The sequence below is a fragment of the Nicotiana tomentosiformis genome, chromosome 4, assembly GCF_000390325.3.
Source record: "Nicotiana tomentosiformis chromosome 4, ASM39032v3, whole genome shotgun sequence".
NCBI lineage: Eukaryota > Viridiplantae > Streptophyta > Magnoliopsida > Solanales > Solanaceae > Nicotiana > Nicotiana tomentosiformis.
In genome coordinates this window covers 72,010,981-72,032,295 of record NC_090815.1, presented here as the reverse complement: position 1 = coordinate 72,032,295, position 21,315 = coordinate 72,010,981, and the positions used below count along the sequence as shown (strand labels likewise).

At 37.3% G+C, this 21,315-nt stretch overlaps 2 protein-coding genes across 2 annotated transcripts in view; one reads left to right on the top strand and one right to left on the bottom strand.

Moving 5' to 3' along the window:
- The window catches only part of LOC104120800 (gamma-glutamylcyclotransferase 2-3), a 200,653-nt gene that overhangs the window by 56,345 nt on the left and 122,993 nt on the right, over positions 1–21,315 (bottom strand). The gene's annotated exons all lie outside the window — the stretch shown is intronic.
- LOC104120803 (uncharacterized) lies at positions 6,876–9,349 on the top strand. The gene is made up of 2 exons (XM_009632646.4): positions 6,876–7,360; positions 9,023–9,349. The coding sequence occupies exons 1-2, from the start codon at positions 7,057–7,059 to the stop codon at positions 9,076–9,078; spliced, it is 360 nt and encodes a 119-aa protein (XP_009630941.1). The 5' UTR covers positions 6,876–7,056; the 3' UTR covers positions 9,079–9,349.

Below are 21,315 nucleotides of genomic sequence, written 5' to 3'. Positions count from 1 at the left end.
ACGCATTAAACCGTTCATCGATACAACATCGGTGTAGAGAGATATTTGTGTTTTAGCGAGACTGGCAATCCTGTTGGGACCCACTTAAGACGACCACCGACCTTACTTCTTTTAAAAGAAGTTTCAGCCTTAGTTTGGGTCATTTATCACCCCAAAAATCATCCAAAAGCTCCCCAAACCCTTTCTAACATATCTCAAGATCCCAAGAACCAAACTCAAGGGAAATCAACTCAAATCATCATCAAAAGTGTTAAAGACTACAAGAGAATGCTTCTATGATGTTGTGGTATGATTGAGGGCTATTGTGAGCTAAGTTGAGATGGGGTTTCGAGTTATAGCTGCTGTCCAAGGTATTTATAACATCTTCTTGATTGTTCCTAAGGTTAATTTTGTGTTGGTTGTGTTGTTTGAGAGAAAAATCATAAGATAGCACTTGAAAGAACATGGGACATGGTTATCCTTTTGGCCACATATGGTTTGTGGTGGCTGAAAATTATGAGTAATACATTGATAATGTTGTGGCTGCTTTTGCTAAGATTTTCTAGGTGTTTACTAAGTTTGTTGAAGAAGAAAACATGAAACACAAGTGATTGATGATAAAAGTTAGGGTGCTAGGCGTATGAGGCTGTTTTGGAAGTCATTTTGTGGATGTTTTGAACTAGGAATCATATAGTACATATAAGTATGATGTTTTGAAGGTTGTAAACCAATTTATGGAATATGATTTGGATTCAATTTATGTTTTGTTATTAGTAAAAACGAGCTTGTCGCTCAATATGATTGTTAAGATAATCGGAGAAGCTCATATTGGATTATATTCTTGTTGTTGCTGTTTTAGTTATTGTTGTTGTTGTTGGGCTATTGATGATCCTTAGTGGTGTTTGGGATGTAGTAAAAACAAGGGAGTTGCTACACTAAGCAAGCAAATCCAATCTAGTGAAGAATACACGTTCTCATCAGGTCTACCAATAGGCCCCCAAACTGATTTAAACCGTTCCAAAACAAGTAAATAGTCTTCCAAAAGTCCATAGTGACACTTTTTAACTTTCATATATGGAAACCGCAATTAGATCCTAATCTTCCCATCTCAACTGCTAACCTCTAACTAGCACCAACTCAAATACTGAAAAGCAACATCTCGAGTCCTTTCCTTTTCATGTCTTTCCAATTACACAGATTACACAAATTAATCATGATCCTATACAACCTTGTGAGACCCAATGCATCGAACATATCCTCTCAACTAACCCATCTATGATACATATAGTTAGCTATCTAACCATAAACATACTTCCACCGTCCGCAACCAAAGGGATAGTCTTCCTCTAAGAAAATCCAATCTTTAAACCCCAATAATACAAGAATATCCATACACGATCTCTAACTCTTCCACTTACAGCTGGCATGTCACAGATACACAATTACCTCATGAGAAATACTCCCATCAATCTTCTGCGTGAGGTAGCAAAAATCTAGACACCAACGGTTACCAACAATGCGATTTCTGAAATACTTAGTCAAAGCATCAGCAAATCCATATACAATGTGTCTTCTACAATACACACTCTTCTCAGGCGATACAAGATAGTACTAGAATTCTCTTATATATCTGAAATCTCTCATGTTGTCTTGAAGTCCTGACCTTCCCATCACAACTGAACTGCAACCTTGTCCATTCAATCCCAAATCCCACGCGGCTCACAACATCTTTCATAATATCATATGAAAATATGAGAATCCCGCTATCAACTCTAAATCACAAGTAGGATGGTTCTCGTTATAAGCACTCCATCAGCTAGAAATTTACCACTTAACTCATTTCATGAACCTTCGCAGTATGTAACAAACTCTCCATGCCCGTAGAAGATATCGACCTCAAATTCATGGTTAAAAGCATCGTAAACTTTTCAAGAATTATTTACACATAACCAAGCCATTAGAACTGTATCTCTCCAAATCAATGGGCTACCAAACTCAAAAGTCCAACTGCAAAAGTGTCAAAAATACCCAATCATACGAAAGAAACCGACTAATGCTATTATCATGCTAACTCAAGCTACCGTTGTCTGACCTATTTTCTTCCATTACTCTAGGTACATAAATGATTATATAGAAATGCTCCAACTCCTCGTCATATTTCTGTGCCGATCACAATTCCCAAAGCAAGAAAAGTGCCCGATCACTCTTCACGCATCACATCCTGAAGCTCAAACCTGCTGAAACCATATTTCGAAAGTCAACTACTCTAATTTAGTGCCTCAATATGTAACTGAACATACCAACAATCTGTGCCCCATTGCACACCGTCTCATTTAGAAGCAGTAACTTTTCCCATAGACAACCGAGTGAATATCTTCCCATTCCACGCTATAAACACAATGAATGTCAGGCCTAAGTCATTCAGTCGTGACCATGCACTATTCAGGTGTAGCACATCACATATCTGATAAATCCCTATCCGAGTCACCCTTGATGCCACTCTACTCAAGTCACAACAAGCCTACAAATACACCTCAGCCTAAAAACTATAACAATGCACACCCATATGACCTAATCATCAACTGTAAGCTCCCCCACTTGTCCTAAATCCATATTCACATCATCCGGGAATACCCAATTACCTCATAAGAAAAATCGTACAACCTCGAACCTTATCAATTTATCCTCAGTACGACATCTAACTGTCATTTAGACATGATTACATCCTCTATATCATCAATTTATCCCCTCGAGTCTGCACTCGTCAACTAGGTGCAAGAATATGTTTTATCTTACTAGTGAACTACTGAAGATCCATCAATACATCCATACCTAAGACTGCACCACACCGTGAGACGATAATCAGATGCCTACATCCCGTAGTATCATAACTAAGCCCTTCCCGTTATAGCAAAGCTCTCCAAGCATAGTCCTTAGAAGCATAACACCTACCACATAGATGTCTCACAACTCTTCCACGACATCATCACAAGCCGCCAATACTCAACCTATAACATGCTCTCTAAAGCGCAACGACCAGAGAGAAATCGAAGACTATACTTCAAGCTGAATCAAGGATGTACGATAAGGAAAGAAAGAATGTAAAGTTTTTCCTAGATGCCCTGTAGCCTCTCGAAAATAAGTATGGACATCATCATATAGATCCGCAAGACTCTACTAGATACTTTCTTATAACTCGTAGAACCTATGGATCTAGAGCTCTAATACCAACTTATCTCGACCCAAAATTCTACCAAGTCGTGATGGCACCTAACCCAAACCCGCTAGATAAGCCGATTAACTAATCATCAGTAAATACATAAATAAGAATAAAAATTTAGATACAACTACCCTAAGACCTGGAAGTACAAGTTCTGAGAAACTAAGATTTGGAATTTACAACATTGGCAAGAAAAAATACATTATTTGTTTGAAAGTTACAAAAACATAAATACAAGTCCTATACTACCATGAACCAGATGATAGTGGATGGCTGGAATGCGATAGTCTTTAATACTCGTCCTCGAACTCCGTAACTGCTTAGAACCAAATATCTGCACACAAGGTATAAAAGTGTAGTATGAGTACAACCGACCCCATGTAATCAATAAGTACCTTGACTAACTTTGTAAAATAATGGCGAGGTTTTAAGTCAAAAAATACTCACTTAATATACTTGTGCAGTTTATAAGCATAAAAAATAATAGGAAAGAATAACCAGAAACAAGTCATGAAATAACTGACATCAACGATAAGGTACACTTCAAGGAAAAAAGAATACAATACACTTTTCTAACCTTTCAGGTCAAAGACATATACCAAATATACCAAATTCATATACAAAAGAAGATATACACCATATAACACTAGCTCAACTACTTCTATATGTGAATGTAGAGAGTCCTTATATCAATAAGGTTAAGTTCCGTCAATTACCAATTACCATTATACGAATGCTCTTGCATGAGCCCGGTGTCAAGGTTTGATCGAGACTCTTCATTTACATCGATTCGACACCTTTCGCATGTCTAGAAGTTCATAAACAAACATCATAGTACATAAGGAAATATCTGAAAGCATATAAAGGAATGTGCATGTTGGTTGCATAAATGAATGCATAACTATATGTATCACATGACAACAACTCCATTCAACAAAATACAATACTATTGTAGCGAGCAACTTGATCCGGTCATACTATTGTTACGGCGTATAACCTGATCCTATGACCATATTTCGCGGCATGAATCCAGTCCAATTATAATATTGTGTGGCATGCACCCGATCCCATTATATCAATCAACATATAAACAATAACAATCAAACCAACAACCCAACAAGGTAACAATAACAAACAAAGCAAAATCGAAGGCATATATATAACAATAACAAATAAGGTAAAAGGCATATACATAATAGTAGCAAAAAAGGTAGAAGGCACAAATGTGACAGCAACTATCAAGGTGACAAATATGTAACAGTAATTAATCAAGTAAAAAGCATAGACGTAACGGTAACAAACCAGGTAGGAAACATAGATGTGATAGTAACAAACCAAGTAGGAAATATAAATGTAAACCAAGTAGGAACATTGATACGATAGTAACAAACAAGATGAAAAATATTGATGTAACGGTAACAAACCAAATAGGAAACATAGATGTGATAGTAACAAACAAGATGGAAAAGTATATAGGAGCAATCAAGATAGAATACATATATGTATCTAAGAAAAAAATAACCATAACTAAATGTCCAACTCCTATCCTCTCAGCACGGAGACAACCAACGTGCAACCTTATATCAAACCGCATGAAAAACTCTATCGTGCCTAATATCAGTCCAAGGACCTAATCATGATCTTTAATATGAATAAAGAAGCTTAGGTAGCACAAGAATAACAAGTATAGATATGTGTTCGCAGTATAATACATGACTAAGATCAATTCAAGTATATCAAGAATTTCAAGATTAGCCTATTATGCTTATTTAAGATATCATACGTTTAACATGATTTCTAAAATGGATAATTATACTCTATACTCTTAGAAGCAAATGAAACATAAGTAAAAAAAATTACGAAGTTCAACAAGGTACAATGAAGCATCTAATTTTCCCCGAGCATGGATAACCCTGTCACATATATATACGCTCGTCACCTTGCATATGCATCACCCCCGCATGTAGTAAATAATATTATTTATTAGAAAATAATCTCTCAAACTAAAGCTAAGCAACACACTTACCTCATTCCGGAACAAGTTCAATAATCCAATACCGCTTTTCTTAGAAATACTCCTCAAAACAATCAAAACTCATTTAAATATCATCTAAGGAAGTCAAATAATACTAAAGGAAATATCCCCAATAAATAAAAGCACAATCTTTAATGAAATTTCAAAAGTCAACAAAAAGTCAACTCGGGCCCACATGGCCGAAATTCAAAATCAAGACCAAATCCCAATGACCCATAACCCCACGAGTCAAAATATACAATTGGGTTCAAGATCCGACCTCAAATTAAGGTCCAAATCTCCAAAATTAGCTCTCTTAAGTTCAAACTCAAAAATCCGATTTTTACACTTTAAAATCCTAGATTTAAGGATAAAAAATTATGAGAAATTATGATATTAAAACGAAGTTAAAAATACTAAGCTTAAAATTTGGGGTGAAATCCCTCCGAAAGTCGGCTCCTCCCGAGGTGTAGGTCTTAAAAATGGTAAAAATGGCCAAATTCCCGATTTTTCAGCATTTAAATATCTGTTGTCAGGGTCTTCATCGCGATCGCGATCCAGCTCTCATGTTCGCGAAAGTTAGTGTGTGGAAGCATCTTGTTCGCGACACTGGCGTCGCGTTCGCGAATGTCATTCCCTCTAAAGCTTTGCGTTCGTATTCTGCCCTTTGCGATCCCGTAGGCTAGCCCCCACAGCCTTCACGTTCGCGACCTTCTCCTTGCGTTCGCGAAGAAGAAACCCCCTGTCCCACAATACTCTCCTCGAACACGTGACTAACTCGGCGTTTGCGAAGCACTGTTGTACAGCAACAGATCAACAGCTGCCATATGGACCAAAATAATTCGAAACTACCACGAAACTCACCCGAGCCACTCAGGACCCCATCTGATCAACCCAACAAGTCTATACACCTAACACTAACTTGCTCATAAGCTCAAAGCATCCAAACGACACAAAAAATCAAGAATCAACACTCAAAGATTTAAATGTTCATGAACTCAAATTTTCAACTTTCAACTATAAGCGTCGAAATGCCTTGGTTCACCCGACACCTAAACTAAACATATGTACAAGTACAAAATCATCATACGAATCTAGCAGAACCATCAAATCACCAATCCGGGATTATTTACTCACAAGTCAGATATTGGTCAACTCCAACAACTTAAAGCTTCCAAAATGAGAATTCTTTTTTCGAAACACTCTCGGAAATTAAAACCAACCCCACATACGCAAGTCATAAAATATCAAATGAACCTACTCAAAGTCTTGAATTGTCAAACAAAGTGCTACAGCTTAAAACGACAGATCAGATCGTTATACTAATCAAATATGAGAATAAATTTTTACTACAACAACAACAACATACCTAATATATTTTCACAAATGGGTCTTGGAAGGGTAGTATGTATGCAACCTTGTGAAGGTAGAGAATCGAGAATAAAGTTTCACTATACAAAATAAAAATTAATCTCGTCTCTTGAATACTATAATATACTCTCATTTTGTGTATCAATGTGTGTATAATATATTAAAAAAATCATTTGAATGCTCTTATTTTAAAACGTCTTGTGTCATTGGTAAAAAAGAGTGTCAATGCGTATGTTGAAATCTAAAAGATAAAATTCTATCAAAAGGTGTCATTCTGTATGGAGTTGAAACGGTGAAGCTCAAGTAAAAACTTGGGATGTGCCTAAATTTTAAGGGGCTGTCAAAAAGAAAGAGGTTTAATATTGAGACGCCCAAACCACAAAGGAGGGGTTAAATTTTGGGTACCAACTACTACCAACCAGTTCCTGGAGTAAATAGAATAGAGAGACACTCAAGAGTCAAAGTAAAGGCGATGGAGTGGACAAGCAAAGTCGGGGAGGCAGTGAACAAGGCGGTAAACAGCAACAAAGTGTTAAACGTAGTGCTATTGGGTGCATTTGGATTTCTCTGCGTGAGATCTGTGCAGCAACAGAGGAACATCCAAGTTCTGGAGACAGAAAAGGACTCTTTCCTCAATTCTAATAAAGCTATGAAGAAGGCCATGTGGGATTGGAAGCAGCAGCTTTTCGCCGAAGCTGATTTACCCAACCCCCTTCTTCCCCTCTCCAAGCTTAAATCCATCTACGGAGAAGTCCAAACCGCCCCAACTTCTTCTGGTATTATGCCTTCTAGAATCATTTTTGTGTTACTGGAATGATTGTGTGTTAGCACTTATTCCACTTGTACGAATTTATTTTAGATATTACAATGTTTTGCGTTGGGGATTTGAAAACAAATCCTTGTCTCTAGGGTATTCAACTGTTTATATATAACTAAAATAATTCATTTCTGCCCTATTTACGCAGTTTAATTTTTTCAATGAAGGGGATTTTTGGTCTTGTGGCTGTTGTTATATTCATCTAAATGGTTATGTCAGCACTTAGATGTTACCCAATATATAGCAAGATTTTGACATGTGGTTATTACTGAAAGCGCTACTATTTAATATAGCAGCACTACTGCTCTCTTAAAGAGTGAAAGTTTCCTAGTATAGTCTTGTCTTATGAATTGAAGCCAATAGCTTTAGAAATCTTATTTTAGAAAGGATTAGGTCTTTTGGCAACCTCAGCTTGATAAAACCTTGCTTGCTTTCTAGAAATGTAATTACTTGAATCTGTATAGGTGCAACAGCTGGAGAAACAAGTGTTCGCCGAGCGCTGTAGCCCCTATTGTTTTATCATAGTGTTAGAGTCCTTAACTAGAGTCCTCATTGAACACTGGATACGCAAGCATTGCCGATAAAATATGGAGATTCATTGAGAACAATCTAAATGCCCTTGAAAAGTTATCTCCTTAAAGCTATGTTGATGCTATGAATTGGCTCAGAGGTCCAAAACCACTCTTTTAAAGAAGAAAAGCCTTCCTAAAGGTGGCGAACAGGCCCATGACCTTTTTGTTTTGCCTCAAATATACCCCCTTCAAGTCATTTCTTCTTCCTCTCAAGCTCCTTTTGTACCAGTTGATGCTAAATAACTACAGCTGGCATATTTGTGATTGGGATCTTACATTATTGTTAAGAGTTATATAAGAGATGTGTATATGGAGTAGAGCTCTGATTGACTTCGGAAACCTCACTACTTAGAATAGGAGTTCATCTGCAGGATCTTATGTAACTTCCCAGCATTAACTTAACGATGCCGCTCATTAATAAAATCCCCTTTTTTACTGATATGTATATTCACGAGTTCTTAACTTCAATCAATGAATTTGGTAACGAGCCATAATCGAGTTTAAATTGAAAGACCTTTCTCTATTTCCAGACCAAGAATAGGGAAGAGTGAATTCAGTATCTTCAGACGAATCTAAACTGGATTCCTTATCCGTAGTAAGTTGTGGGTTAATTTTCATCAATTTTATCGTAGATACGAAGTACTTATTTGTGGGATCCTTGAATATCTAAAATCGTATAAATGGAAAAAACTTATCGTTGAATGAGCATCTTGTGGGCTGCCTATATCACAGCCCTTGAGGTGCAGCCTTTCTCCGGACCCTGCGTGAGCGCTAGATGCTTTGTGCACCGGGTTGTCCTTTTTTTTCAATGAGCTCTTGTATTTCATAAAAGATGAAGGCAATATGAATCCCCCCCGCACACACACACACATATATGAATTCCCCCCCCCCCCCCCCCCCAACCACACACACACACACACATATGAATCCTCCCTGCACACACACACACACACACACACGTATATATATATACACACACACATAAGTGTTGTGGAATGGATGGTGCTAGTTGCATTTCTTTTCATTGCATTTTTGTCGTAAACATGCAGGTGGAGATGCTCAAAAAGGAGATGGAAAATCACCAGCATCAGCATTTGTTGTCTAAAAGCCATTGTTATAGCTTTTGTATGAAGAAACAAGTTTGCTGGCAAAATAACAATGTGCTGCTTAGATCTGTGAAATATGACGCTTCAGTTAGTAGAATGGAAGCTGATCACAAAGGGGGAATGTGGTGTAATACTGAGTTTTTGTTTCATCCTGTTTCTAAGAACTTTGTGATTTACGACTGTTTTTCCCTCTTCTCTAACATGCAGTCTGTAAGGAGGCCGAGGTCCAAGTTTAGTTTATGGTATTATTGGTGATGCTTCATTTTTCTACTCCATTTTCTTTTTCTTGGGACTGTGCCATGACCTGAATTTCTGATCATTGAGTTTCATTATTGATCAGCTATTGATTTAACTGTCAAGTTGAAAATTCTGGCAAAATTGCTTAGTACCAACGTAGAAAGGGTCTGGATTCCTCTTCATATAATTTTTTTTTTCTGGCAAAAAAAAAAAAAAAAATACTTATGGGGATTTTCCTGGAAATGATAACCTTTTCCCAAGATTTACTTTGCCACAGCATTTATTTTTGTTGCTAATATGCCACAGCATTGATAGATATGACAATGGGAAAGAATGCAAAATATTAATACAGAGTGTAAAATTTAAAAGCTTTTATATAAAAATATACATATATATATATATGCATTGTTTGTTTACCCTAAATAGTTTTTAGCAGTTGTGGCTTGGCTTAAAGTGCTGTTGAATCTGTTTGATTCGCCTGAAATCTACATTCTTCTGGCAGATTTTAGCTGGTTTGGAAAGCTTACAAGGGGTTGTGAATAATTTTTTGGATCAAGAGCTCTCTTGATAAATGTTGTGAGAAATAGTTTAGTTTCTATGTTCCCTTTGTTTTAATGGAACTACCTTTCTGGGTTTGGTTGAACAGGATATCAAAAACCAATTTAGTGAACTTTGCACAAGTGTCAGGCGGTAATGGAATCAAAGTATATTTCTGTTGAGTTTAGGTTACAACTTTATAGTTTGTTAATCTTGATGTACGACTTGAAAGATTTGCATTACCTTCAATAGAATTAAAGCCTAGCTTCACTCATTATTTTCTTCTGTTCCAGTTGAATGAATAAAAAAATCCTCTCAATCTTGACTTGTGTTGTTTAGTTATTTAACAAGCTCGATTGGGTATCTGGTGTAGAGTTAATAGAATCAGGGAAACCATTTTCTTTTTCCTTTTGTACCAGGGAAGAACTTAGTTGAATGTTTTGGCCTTTGGGTGGTCGTATATAAAACTTCTAATTTGTCCTAGTTTGGTGACTAAATTAAAATACTATGATAAGTCTAAAACTAGCACAGTTAGAGGTGTGATCAGTCCAAGGTACGTGTTTTAATTCAGCAAACATATCGAAGACGTACTACATTATTGCCACAATCCAAAAGCTTATTCAGTGCTTCTTGCATTTCAGCATAATAATAATTTGGTTAATTCCCGTGAGATGGAATCTCTAAGCCAATGCAAGTAAATCATTTAAATTGAGAGGTTAAAGATGGTTAGAGGTCCATAAAACCTTAACAAATCCTCCAAGTAAGGGCGAGCTTGGCCTCTAGTGAGCAGTTTTGGTTAATTGAATGGTTAAATATATTCTGATATGTCTATTAATCCAGCAAACTTAGGGGTAAAAACCTTCAATGGCCACCTACAGAATTCGAGCAACATTGTACGAGACATTGAGCACCTAAAGCTAGTTTTCCATTTGGTTACTTGTTCGATATTGCAATTTTAAGTATGACTTTTGGCTATCCCTAGTAAGTTTTAAAATTGAAGAATTATCGTGTTCTTGGCAAGCATAAATTAGTTTTGCTTACGAGGTAGGGGCTTGGACATTTCAATAAGTATGAGATAGTAAAACTTCTCAATTGGCCACAATTAGTTCTGCCTCATTCGCAAAAGTTGCATGTGTTGCTCAATTATTCAAAATTTATGATAGACGGGCAAGAGTAGGTATAATTCATTTTACCAATCGTGTTAAATTGGTCACAAGCTACAATGTATTGGCCAAGATTGCATGTATTATTTAATTGTTCACAACTTTTTCCTCCATTCTATTAAAAGTCATTCGTGTAATCTGCAATATAATGGTCACGATCCAAACTCCCACCGGAGCCGTGACGGCGCCTAACACCGCTTGCTAGGCAAGTCAACAATTAAACAATAACAATAATCTCAATAATAGAAGTTAATAGTCTCAATAGCAGAATAATCATAAAATATCTGAAATATCAGCAATAACGCAACTACAACCATCCCATGATCTGGTGTCAACGAGCACATGAGTACTATAGAATTTAAATACAGAGTTTAATACTCAAATACAGAAATGTCTAAATGATAGAACAGTGATAACATAAATAAAGCAGAAGAGAACTCCAAGGTCTGGGAACGAAATTAGCAGCTACCTCGAAATCTCCAATGATCTATTACAGGTGCCTTCAGCTATCAATCATCTCTCTCAGCAGTACCTGGATCTACACATAAAGTGCAGAGTGTAGTATGAGTACAACCGACCCCATGTACTTAATAAGTAACAAGCCTAACCTCGGGCTGAAAGCAGTGACGAGCTTGGCAATTTTCCAACATCCAATGCCAATAATCAATAATAATAATAATAATATATATATATATATATATATATATATATATATATATATATATATATAAGAGGGACAATAAGTGTTGACATAACACCTCTCATTGGCTTTGAAATTTTTTGCCTTTTCCATGAAATGAAGGACGAGCTTACCTTATATTATAGAAAAGTTTGAGAAAGGGACACCCCTACTATACCTCTAAACTACAAGCTAGTGCACAACGAGAAATTAGAACTGGCCTTTGATGGAATAAAAAAAAGTTGGAAACTCGAGGTATGACTTGTTTTCTTCTAGCTTGTCTCATTACCCTTATAGGAGCGTAATGGTAAATGCCTTGCAGACCGATCAATACCAAGTGAGAAGTTCCTTTTGATCTGACGATGAACTCACTACTAGAAAACCATTCAAACATCCAATGCACTTGCTCGTCCGTCAGATTGCTGAAGAAACGTACCCAACTTACAGCATTTCCAGGCTTTGCAAATATGTTCGGAATGAAGGTCATTTTCTTTGGGTGATGGTTGGCTATGTAGTCGTTCAGTGGACTTCGCAGAAGCTCTTGACGATACTCTTCCCTCTGAAAGTGTTTCAGCAGCCAAACTTATAGTAATATATTACAACCCTCGAAGTGTCTAAACCCCTGCTTGCACCGATCCAGAGCACGGTACATCACAACTAAGATCATGGGTATGATAGTGTAAGTCTGTCCTTCGATGCCATCCATTAAGGTCCTGGTGACCATGGCTAAGTGGGTATGAATACTTTCTCTTTGCATAAGAAAGATCAACAATCCCAAGAAGCAGACAATGAAAACATAAACCCAGCGGTGCACCCATCCCAAAGAGGTAATGGCTAGTTCGTCATGATGAAGGCGATATGATTTACTATTCCATAACACTTGTAGAGAAACTCAAAAGGGATGCATGATTTCTTTAGACAGAGCAGTTCATCATTCTTCTTAAAACCCAACATTTTCAAAAAACCACGGGGAGTGCGATTTTCTAGCACCAGTAGTCCCGGACTATCCCATGGTAACTTGGCGAAACTTCCTATTACTTCTAGGAGAGGAGTCATTTCTATATTGCCAAATCAAAAAACAGTTCTCTTCTTATCCAGAACATGGTAGCAGCCTCAATCAGTTCCCTATTTGGTTGAATGTTTAGCAAAGATGGCATGTTACCCAATACTCTCCTCATATGATTTTTATCACAAGGTGCAAGGTCTTTCCACCAGTCAATTAGCAAAGGCATGATATTTTGGACCATACCTAACATGGGGACTTCATGCTTCATTTTCTGCAAACAAACAAAGGTTAGCCTTTTCCCTCTCCAGATTCGACCACTTACACAATAATGATCAACATGTTGACACATTTTCTCCAAGTAATGCACATAACATGATAGTGTCCTTTGGGATTATGGAAATCCCGTCGAACTTTGGACAAGGTTTATCTAAGAGGGTTGTTATGTCAATGACGCTTCAATCTTTACTAGGTTTAGCATGATGCATGTACATTTCAAATTAGAGTGGGGTTTCTAGAAGGGTCTAGACTGGTACTCTCAAGTAGACAACTTGAGAGGGAAAGGCACGGGACCGTCGACTGCACCGCTGATTGACTAGTCTACCGCAAACAAGCCTTTCCGATTTAAAAACTGTGATTTTAAGAAAGCGCGGATACTCATCAAGTGCCGCCATGTTGATAATAAGCACGAGTGGAGTATGATGTGGAGCATGCTTTATGCAGAAATAGTAACATGTTGCCAAGTATTTGTATGCTAAAAGTGCATAAAAACAGTAAATAACACGGTAAAGATGAAAAAGAAGAGAAAAGAAAAGAAGGACAAAAGAAAGAAGTCAGTTTAACTCATGAAAATGTGCGAGAATGTAATAAAAAAAATAGGGAAATAGGGACGGGGGAGTCATGATATAGCAGGTTTAGACAAGATAAAAGGAGCGAGAGAGGGCGTACATGTCTTAGCAGTAAACGGAAATAAGGGAAGGGATGTGCACGTCATAGTAATTTAGACAAATAAAGGAAATAAGGGAAGGGATGTGCATGTCATAGTAATTGAGACAAATAAAGGGAAATAAGGGAAGGAATGTGTAGGTCATAGTAATTTAGACAAATAAAGGGAAATAATCCACATAAGTCAAATTCGTTATGGTTAGAGCCTAGGTATATCCCCAGTAGAGTCGACATGCTGTCGCGGCCCGTTTTCTTACGAAAGCGGGCTTCGACATGTGACAACTCTTGTAAATGGGTATTAGAGGAGAAGAGTCGCCACCTAACGATTTTAAGGTGTGTTGGGGCACCTATTTGTAAATAACTCTGTTTAACTGGTCAACGTTACCAAAGAACGGGTAAGGGCTCAAATTACCTCAAAGAGAAGGTGTTAGTCACTCTTCGAAGTCCACAACTATAGGTCCGGTCGAAATTTATATTATGTGGATTAGGTAATTAAGCTAGGTGATCAAATAAGCAAAGAAATATGTAGAAGTGAAAACTCTATTATAACATGAAATTAACTATATGACTAATTGATACAAGTCTTAAAAAATCACAAAGAGTACAATTGCGTTGATCTATGACTAAGCGTGAATAATAAGTATGTAAAAAGATTGGGGGGGGGGGGGAGAGGGGTCCTAAGTTTTTTAGCCTAAAGGATCACCCCGTGTAACATAAATAATACTTCGCAACTCCCTTGCGGTGGGGGTTGCTCATATTATTCAGCGGGCACAGACTATCATATCCTGCTACCCGATTACTATGTTGAAGTTATTACTTAAAGGTGCTCAAATTCAATTCTAAACCGTATCCTATGCGTGCACTACCTGTCCCATACCTATTATCCGGGAGGCTTTGGACCTACTATCGGGTGGTTCTAGATTTTCCTTAGGCTGCTCAAAATGATAAAACTAGGCGTGCATTCAAAAACATATAGGACTACACATAAGGGCAAACAAATGGCTCAAGCTAGCCTTCACACATTGCAACAAAGGCACGCAAACAGATTTCGGATTGTGCAGTAGACAGTTTCAGCATTAAGACGTTCATGAGTCATTAAATCCTATAGACATAGCTTCTATATGACTCTGATTTTAGCATTATACAAGCAGTGTTGCAGGTGGTAAACTAACGCATATGCATATTGAAAGAATTGCAAGTCTTATAGGCATGATCTCTGATTGTTTGCGCAAAGAGGTAGTAGAACAGTTCGAAAACTTAGAATTACCAGCGTTAGAGTTTATAGGTAGGCTTTCTAGGCGGGTGACAGTATCCTATAGGGTATGATTTCTAATAGTTAGAACTAATTTTATATATTTTTTCCTTATAGGCATGTCATCTAAGGGTGGTAAAGCGACAAAATAATCAAGTAGTTGGTTAGTTGATTAAAATCCTATAGGCATGATATCTAACGGATTAGCGTAACAGAAGAAATTGATTAACTGATTAGGTAGGGTCCTATAGGCATGGTGTCTAGATTTAATAAGCATATGTCATCACGCCCTATAAACATGTTGTCTAAGTGCACAGTAATAACATCAAAACAAGTGGGACAAATACCTTGGACTAACATGCTTGAATAATGTATGAGTGAGGTGTGTGTAAGCCCTATAGGCATGATTTCTACTAATATGCAACATACTAAACGAAATAACATATAAGTCATGCTGAATGAGATAGCAAACAGAACACGTAGACCCTATAGGCATGCTTTCTACCCCTTTTATGCAAATATTAGAATACCCCAACCCCTTTTCATTAATCTCCCCATTATTCGTTGTCATTACAGCCCAAATGGAATTATACAAACCAAATATGAATAATTACAAAAGGAGACAACTATAGACCCAATACAAAGTAATCCAGTACTTTTCTGGGCCTTCAACAGCTCCCTTTCATACGACCAGTAGACCCAAATCCCCAGCTCATAAGACCAGTATAGTAAATCTAAATCCAACAACCAAGCCCAACAACATATATAACTAAATATGACTTACATCTCAATTAGATGTCAAACTCAACCAGACAAGCAACAGACTATGCATTGAATTAATTAAAATGACCAGGAAGCCCACACACTTAGTTCTTAGGACTGTAGTACTAATTTCACTAAGACATATAGACAAAGTCGTGTGGCATGCTGGCAGGACACACATAAAGCGAGTTCATGCTTGCATTTTTTCAAACTAAGTTAAGGTGACATGATTGACTAACATGAGATGGCATACTGATTTCAAGTGAAGTTTCAAATAAGAGCAAAAACAGAACTAGCTTAAAGCACTTTTAGACAGGAAGTTGAAGCATAAAAAAAAGTAGAGTCATAGTGGAGCACAACTTTCACATGGTATGCTAATCATGGAAGCCATACAGAACATATTCATAGTGGGGTAATTACTCAATTGGGCAGGAAAACTTTAGCATGTTGAACATTAGCCACAACTCAATTCTTGAAGTAAGGCAAACAGGCATCAAATCCAGCAATAGTTGATCACATATAGGGGAACATGCTAGTTGTAAAGATACTCTTAAAGGTTTAACCAGTACTGAAGAATACAGAGTTGGTCAAACGATAGAGCTATAAATTTCATGAGAACAAGTTGTAATGAACAGTAGGTCCAAGAAAAGCAGCAAGTTAGGCATGAGTGATTCAGCAGGAATTAGAATACACCATATGCATGAATTTGGTTTACATAACAGTCCAGAACAAGGCAGAGAGACAACCTCAAGATTGACAACATGCATCAGACCACACATAAGTAAAGGAGAAGTTGCAGTTCACTTTGTAAGTAGTATAAACTCAGGAAGAGTAGCAGGTAATAAGAATTCGAACGCACACCTTAGAGTAAGCACACTTAAGAGAGCCAGAGATTATCCATATTAAACACATGTGACAGATATATGTCAGAGTAGGGAATTTTGGGAAGGTTCAAATGCTAGAAAAAGTTCAGAGTCACAAACAACAACTTCAGAGCCAATAAAGTTGCAAACAAAGATGGCATAGAAACCTATTGATTCCCAAAGTTTCAGTGGCATGAGTATACAGAGTATGAACATGAACGAAAGAGGATGAAGCTACGAAGGCCAAAGGTACTTACCAGTTACAGATTAACGAACAAGTAAACAAGAGGAATAATTTTAGAATCACTCCAATAATCAGTAGTAGAAGAGAGCAGCAGAATCCCAAACCTAGTGCGTCAAAGTTCACAAGGACTTCAGATGAGTCCCGAGCAATGCTCGCACTGGGAAGTCCGATAGAACGAACTCTGGTGGCCTTGGCTTTCAGCCGGCCAAAAACCAAAATTTTTAGAATAAAGTGAGTGATTGAATGAGAGAGTGATAGTTATAATAATAGTAGTCAAGTTGTAGTTCTTGCAGTAGTCGTTAAAACCTCGAGGGGAAGCGGGGAAGGGGGTTTATATAGTGGTGGAAATTGAAAGAACAAATATGGAAAACAATCAATTAAACACAAATAAGCAAAGTGAATATCACATGCAAATCAAAATCAGTAAAGGAGATGGAGAGTCTCAAACCCTAATTGGGTTCAACCCTCTGAAAATCGAACCAAGAGGGCAAATAGCTCTTTGTTGAGCGTATATAGACGGAATAACGCCCAAAATCAAAGATTCGAGTCATTCCAGTCTGATCTCGGAAGTGATACTTTCCAAACTTAAGCAAGTACCTAAGTAACTCCATAATCGGATGACCAATGATGAGAGAAGATTAATAAGGTAAGTATATCATAGGTATATTCCATCTTTGGGTTGGAATCAAAGAGGAACTAACAACGGCGGCTAGGGTTTCTCACAGAAGAAGAGAGGATGAGAGGATTTGGGGGCGGCTATCCCAGAGGAGTGGATAATAGGGTTTCGGGCGAGGGTAATTAAAAAAGGGGAATGGCTGTGGGTCGTTGATCATTTGGGATCAATGGCCAGGATTAGAGGAGAAGTGAGGCGAGTTGTAGAACGGGTCCCGAACGGGTTATAAGTAAAGGTGTCATTTGGCTTTGGGCCAGGGGATTGGAACAAGGTTTTTTGAGGTCTGGGCTGGTACTTGGGTCTGAAAATTGGCTTAGAATTGGGCTATGAAATTAAATATGCGATAATTATTTAAAATAATTTATAAAAAGTGATTAATAAATAATAAAAATATTATTTATGTAGTAAAATAATTAAAAATAATATCTTAATATTGTAAAAATATAAATAATGCCATTTTAATATAATAATGTAAATAATGCAATTGTGTATAAAATACAGGCTATTATTGCAAAAATTGTATAAATAGCCAAAATATAAATGTAATTTTATGAAATGGAACAAAAAATGTTATTGAATAATTAAGTCATCATAAAATAATTTGAAAGGGTAATTAATAAATATATGAACAATTTAAATGCAAAAAAATCAATTTTAAAGTCTAAAACATTATGGAAAAATTGCAAGAAATACTTATATAGCCCTAATAAATTGGATGATAGTGCAAAATGATATTTTGAAAGTATATATAATATTTATAAAATATGAGGGCAAAATTGGGTATCAACACCCGGTATCAACAAAGTCAACTCCTGGTCAAACCTATGAACCTTCCAAACCATCAACTTTTCAACTTTCGCCAAATAGAACCAAATCAACCTACGAAACTCCAAATCCAAATCCGGACATAGGCCTAAATCCAAAATTACCATATAAACTTATTGGAACTATCAAAACATCATTCACGGATCGTCTACACAAAAGTCAAACTCCGGTCAACTCTTATAATTTAAGCATCCAACCTTGGGACTAAGTGTCCCAATTCAATCCCAAAACTTCCTCGAAGACAAATCAATCACCCTCTTAAGTCGCATAACAACAAATACACATGAAAAGTAGCAAATAGGGGAAATGAGGCTAGAATACTCAAAACGACCGGTCGGATTGTTACATTCTCCCCCTCTTAAACAAACGTTCATCCTCGAATGAGTCTAGAATCATACATGGGGTCTCAAAAAGGTATGGATATCTACTCCGCATCTTCTGCTCGGTCTCCCGAGTAGCTTCCTTGACCTACTGACCTCTCCAATGAACCTTCATTAATGATGTATTCTTCGATCTCAACTTTCGAACCTGTCAGTCCAAGATGTCTACCGGCTCTACATCATAAGTCAAATCCTCATCCAACTGCACTATACTGAAGTCTAATACATGTGACAGATCCCCATAATATTTTCGGAGCATATAAACATGAAACACTAGGTGAACCCCCGATAAACTAGGTGGCAAGGCAAGTCTGTAGGCCACCTCTCCAACTCTCTCTAGCACCTCAAAATGACCAATATACCGATGACTCAACTTGTCCTTCTTCCTGAACATCATCACACCCTTCATGGGTGTAAATATGAGTAGAACCTTCGTACCTACCATATATGCCACATTACGAGCCATCCTGTCAGCATAACTCTTCTGCCTGGACTGCGCTATATGAAGTCGCTCCTAAATCAACTTCACCTTCTCCAAAGCATCACTAACCAAATCAGTGCCCAACAACCTAGCCTCCCTAGGCTCAAACCAACCAACAAGAGAATGACATTGACTCCCATATAAGGCCTCATAAGGAGCCATATGACGATTGCATGTATTTAATTGTTCACAACTTTTTCCTCCATTTTATTAAGAGCCATTCGTGTAATCCGCAATATAATATTCTACACTTTTTAAACTCAAATATACGTTGTTAAATTATTGTTGAAAAAATAACTGAACTAATCATGATTACATTTGAAGGAAACAAAATATGCCAGTCAATACAATTAAAAAATCTTGCCTAATACACAACATATTACACCATCTTCAATTTCTATAACTTTTGAAATATTTTAAAATCCTGCCTCATAGGCAAAACTAATATATGCATACATTATAACTAGAACTAATGGCTGACATAAAATTTGCGCATCAAATTTTTCTAAATTGTTGTCATTCTTTAAAGATTTTATTTAGCTGGGCCAAAATTATAAGATCACTCCTTACCACGTCCAAGTTTTGCAATTAATTCCTTTTTAATGGAGGGTGAAGTTAAATTATGAGCTTGCTTGGACATGCTGAATAAAAGCCGCTTTTAAGCATTTGCACTTAAAAGTACTTTTGAAGTGATGGAGTTTAATTTAAAAAGAAGAAGTTATGCGTTTAACAATTAGTGTAGAAACTAAAAATAAGCAGTTGAGTTATGCGAAAAAATGGTAATAAACACTATTTTCTGTTAAAATAGCTAAAATATAATTAAAGTTGGTAACACTAAAAATAAACTAACTATTGCAAGATCTAAATTTTAAATTGAATTTAGTGCAGGTTAATTTATGTTTCAATTTATTAACATGTAATTCCACGCCCTTGTCCTGTCTGTGTATCTGCCCTTTCGTTTGACACATACGGTTGAAAATGGCTCCTAGATGGCCTTCGGTCCGCATCGGGGTGTAACGACCCGACCGTTCGTTTTGAGCTTTTGCACTTCGCTCGGTAGTTTGAGGGCATGAGTATCTCCGTATGATGTATTATGACTTGTGTGTATCGTCGGTTTTGGTTTTCAAGCGTTTCAGAATTAGTTTGGAAGAATGAATTTCATGTTTGAAGCTTTAAGTTGGAAGAGTTGACCAAATTTGACTTTTTAGTATTTGAGCTCGGTTCAGATATTTGACGGTCCCGTTAGGTCCGGATGATGATTTTGGACTTGGGCGTATGCCCGGATTTACATTTGGCGAAAGTTGGAAATTTGAAGGTTTAGAATGTTCATAAGTTTAACCAGGAGTTGACTTTGAGGATAAGGAATGTGTTTGGGAGAATCGCAGATGCGAGGTTTTGGGCCGCATTTGCGTTATCGCAGAAGCGATGGTTGAGGCGCAGGAGCGGGACTGGTGCGTAGACGTGCATTTTGCATTGCACTTGCGATGTCGCAGAAGCGATGATTGTTCCGCAGGTGCAATGGGCGAGATTCCAGTGGTTCTTTGCAGAAGCGTGTTCTTGGTCGCTAAAAGGACGCCGCAGAAGCGGCTACTGTTCCGCACATGCGAAAGGCCTGGGCAGAAGCTATAAATCGAGGGCTTGGTCATTTTATTCATATCTTGAGTTGGGGAGCTCGGATTCGGGCAATTTTGGAGGTACTTTTTACCACATGGATTGTGATAAGTGTTCTATACTAGGTTTTGATTATATTTCATAAATCTATCTTTATTTTTGGCATTTGGATTATGAATTTCAAAGAGATATTTGGGGGATTTGTCTAAACTTTCATAGAGTGAATTTTTATGTTTTGAACATCGATTCGGAGTCGGATTTGAGTGAAACTAGTATGGTTGGACTCATCGGATTTTATGAGTTTTGCCGAGTATCGAGGTACGAACCCAGGTTTGACTTTTTGGTTGACTTTGGGGTTTTGATTAAAGGTTCAACCTTTATTGATTGGATTTGTTTTTTTGGCATTACGGGATGTTCTTGAGTTGCTTTTGGCTAGTTTTGAGCCATTTAGAGGTCGGTATGTGTAGGATGGAATTTCTAGAGTGTTGTTTGGCTTGCTCGGTATTGGATTTGGCTTGTTCGAGGTAAGTAACACTTCTAAACTTGGTGTTGAGGGTATGAACCCCTGAATCTATGTGCTA

What these genes read in the sequence shown, in the direction of transcription:
- LOC104120803 (XM_009632646.4), top strand. Translation starts at nt 7,057, where the DNA reads ATGGAGTGGACAAGCAAAGTCGGGGAGGCAGTGAACAAGGCGGTAAAC. An exon ending in AACCGCCCCAACTTCTTCTG is followed by an intron (nt 7,361 to 9,022) that starts GTATTATGCCTT and finishes GTAAACATGCAG; the next exon opens with GTGGAGATGCTCAAAAAGGA.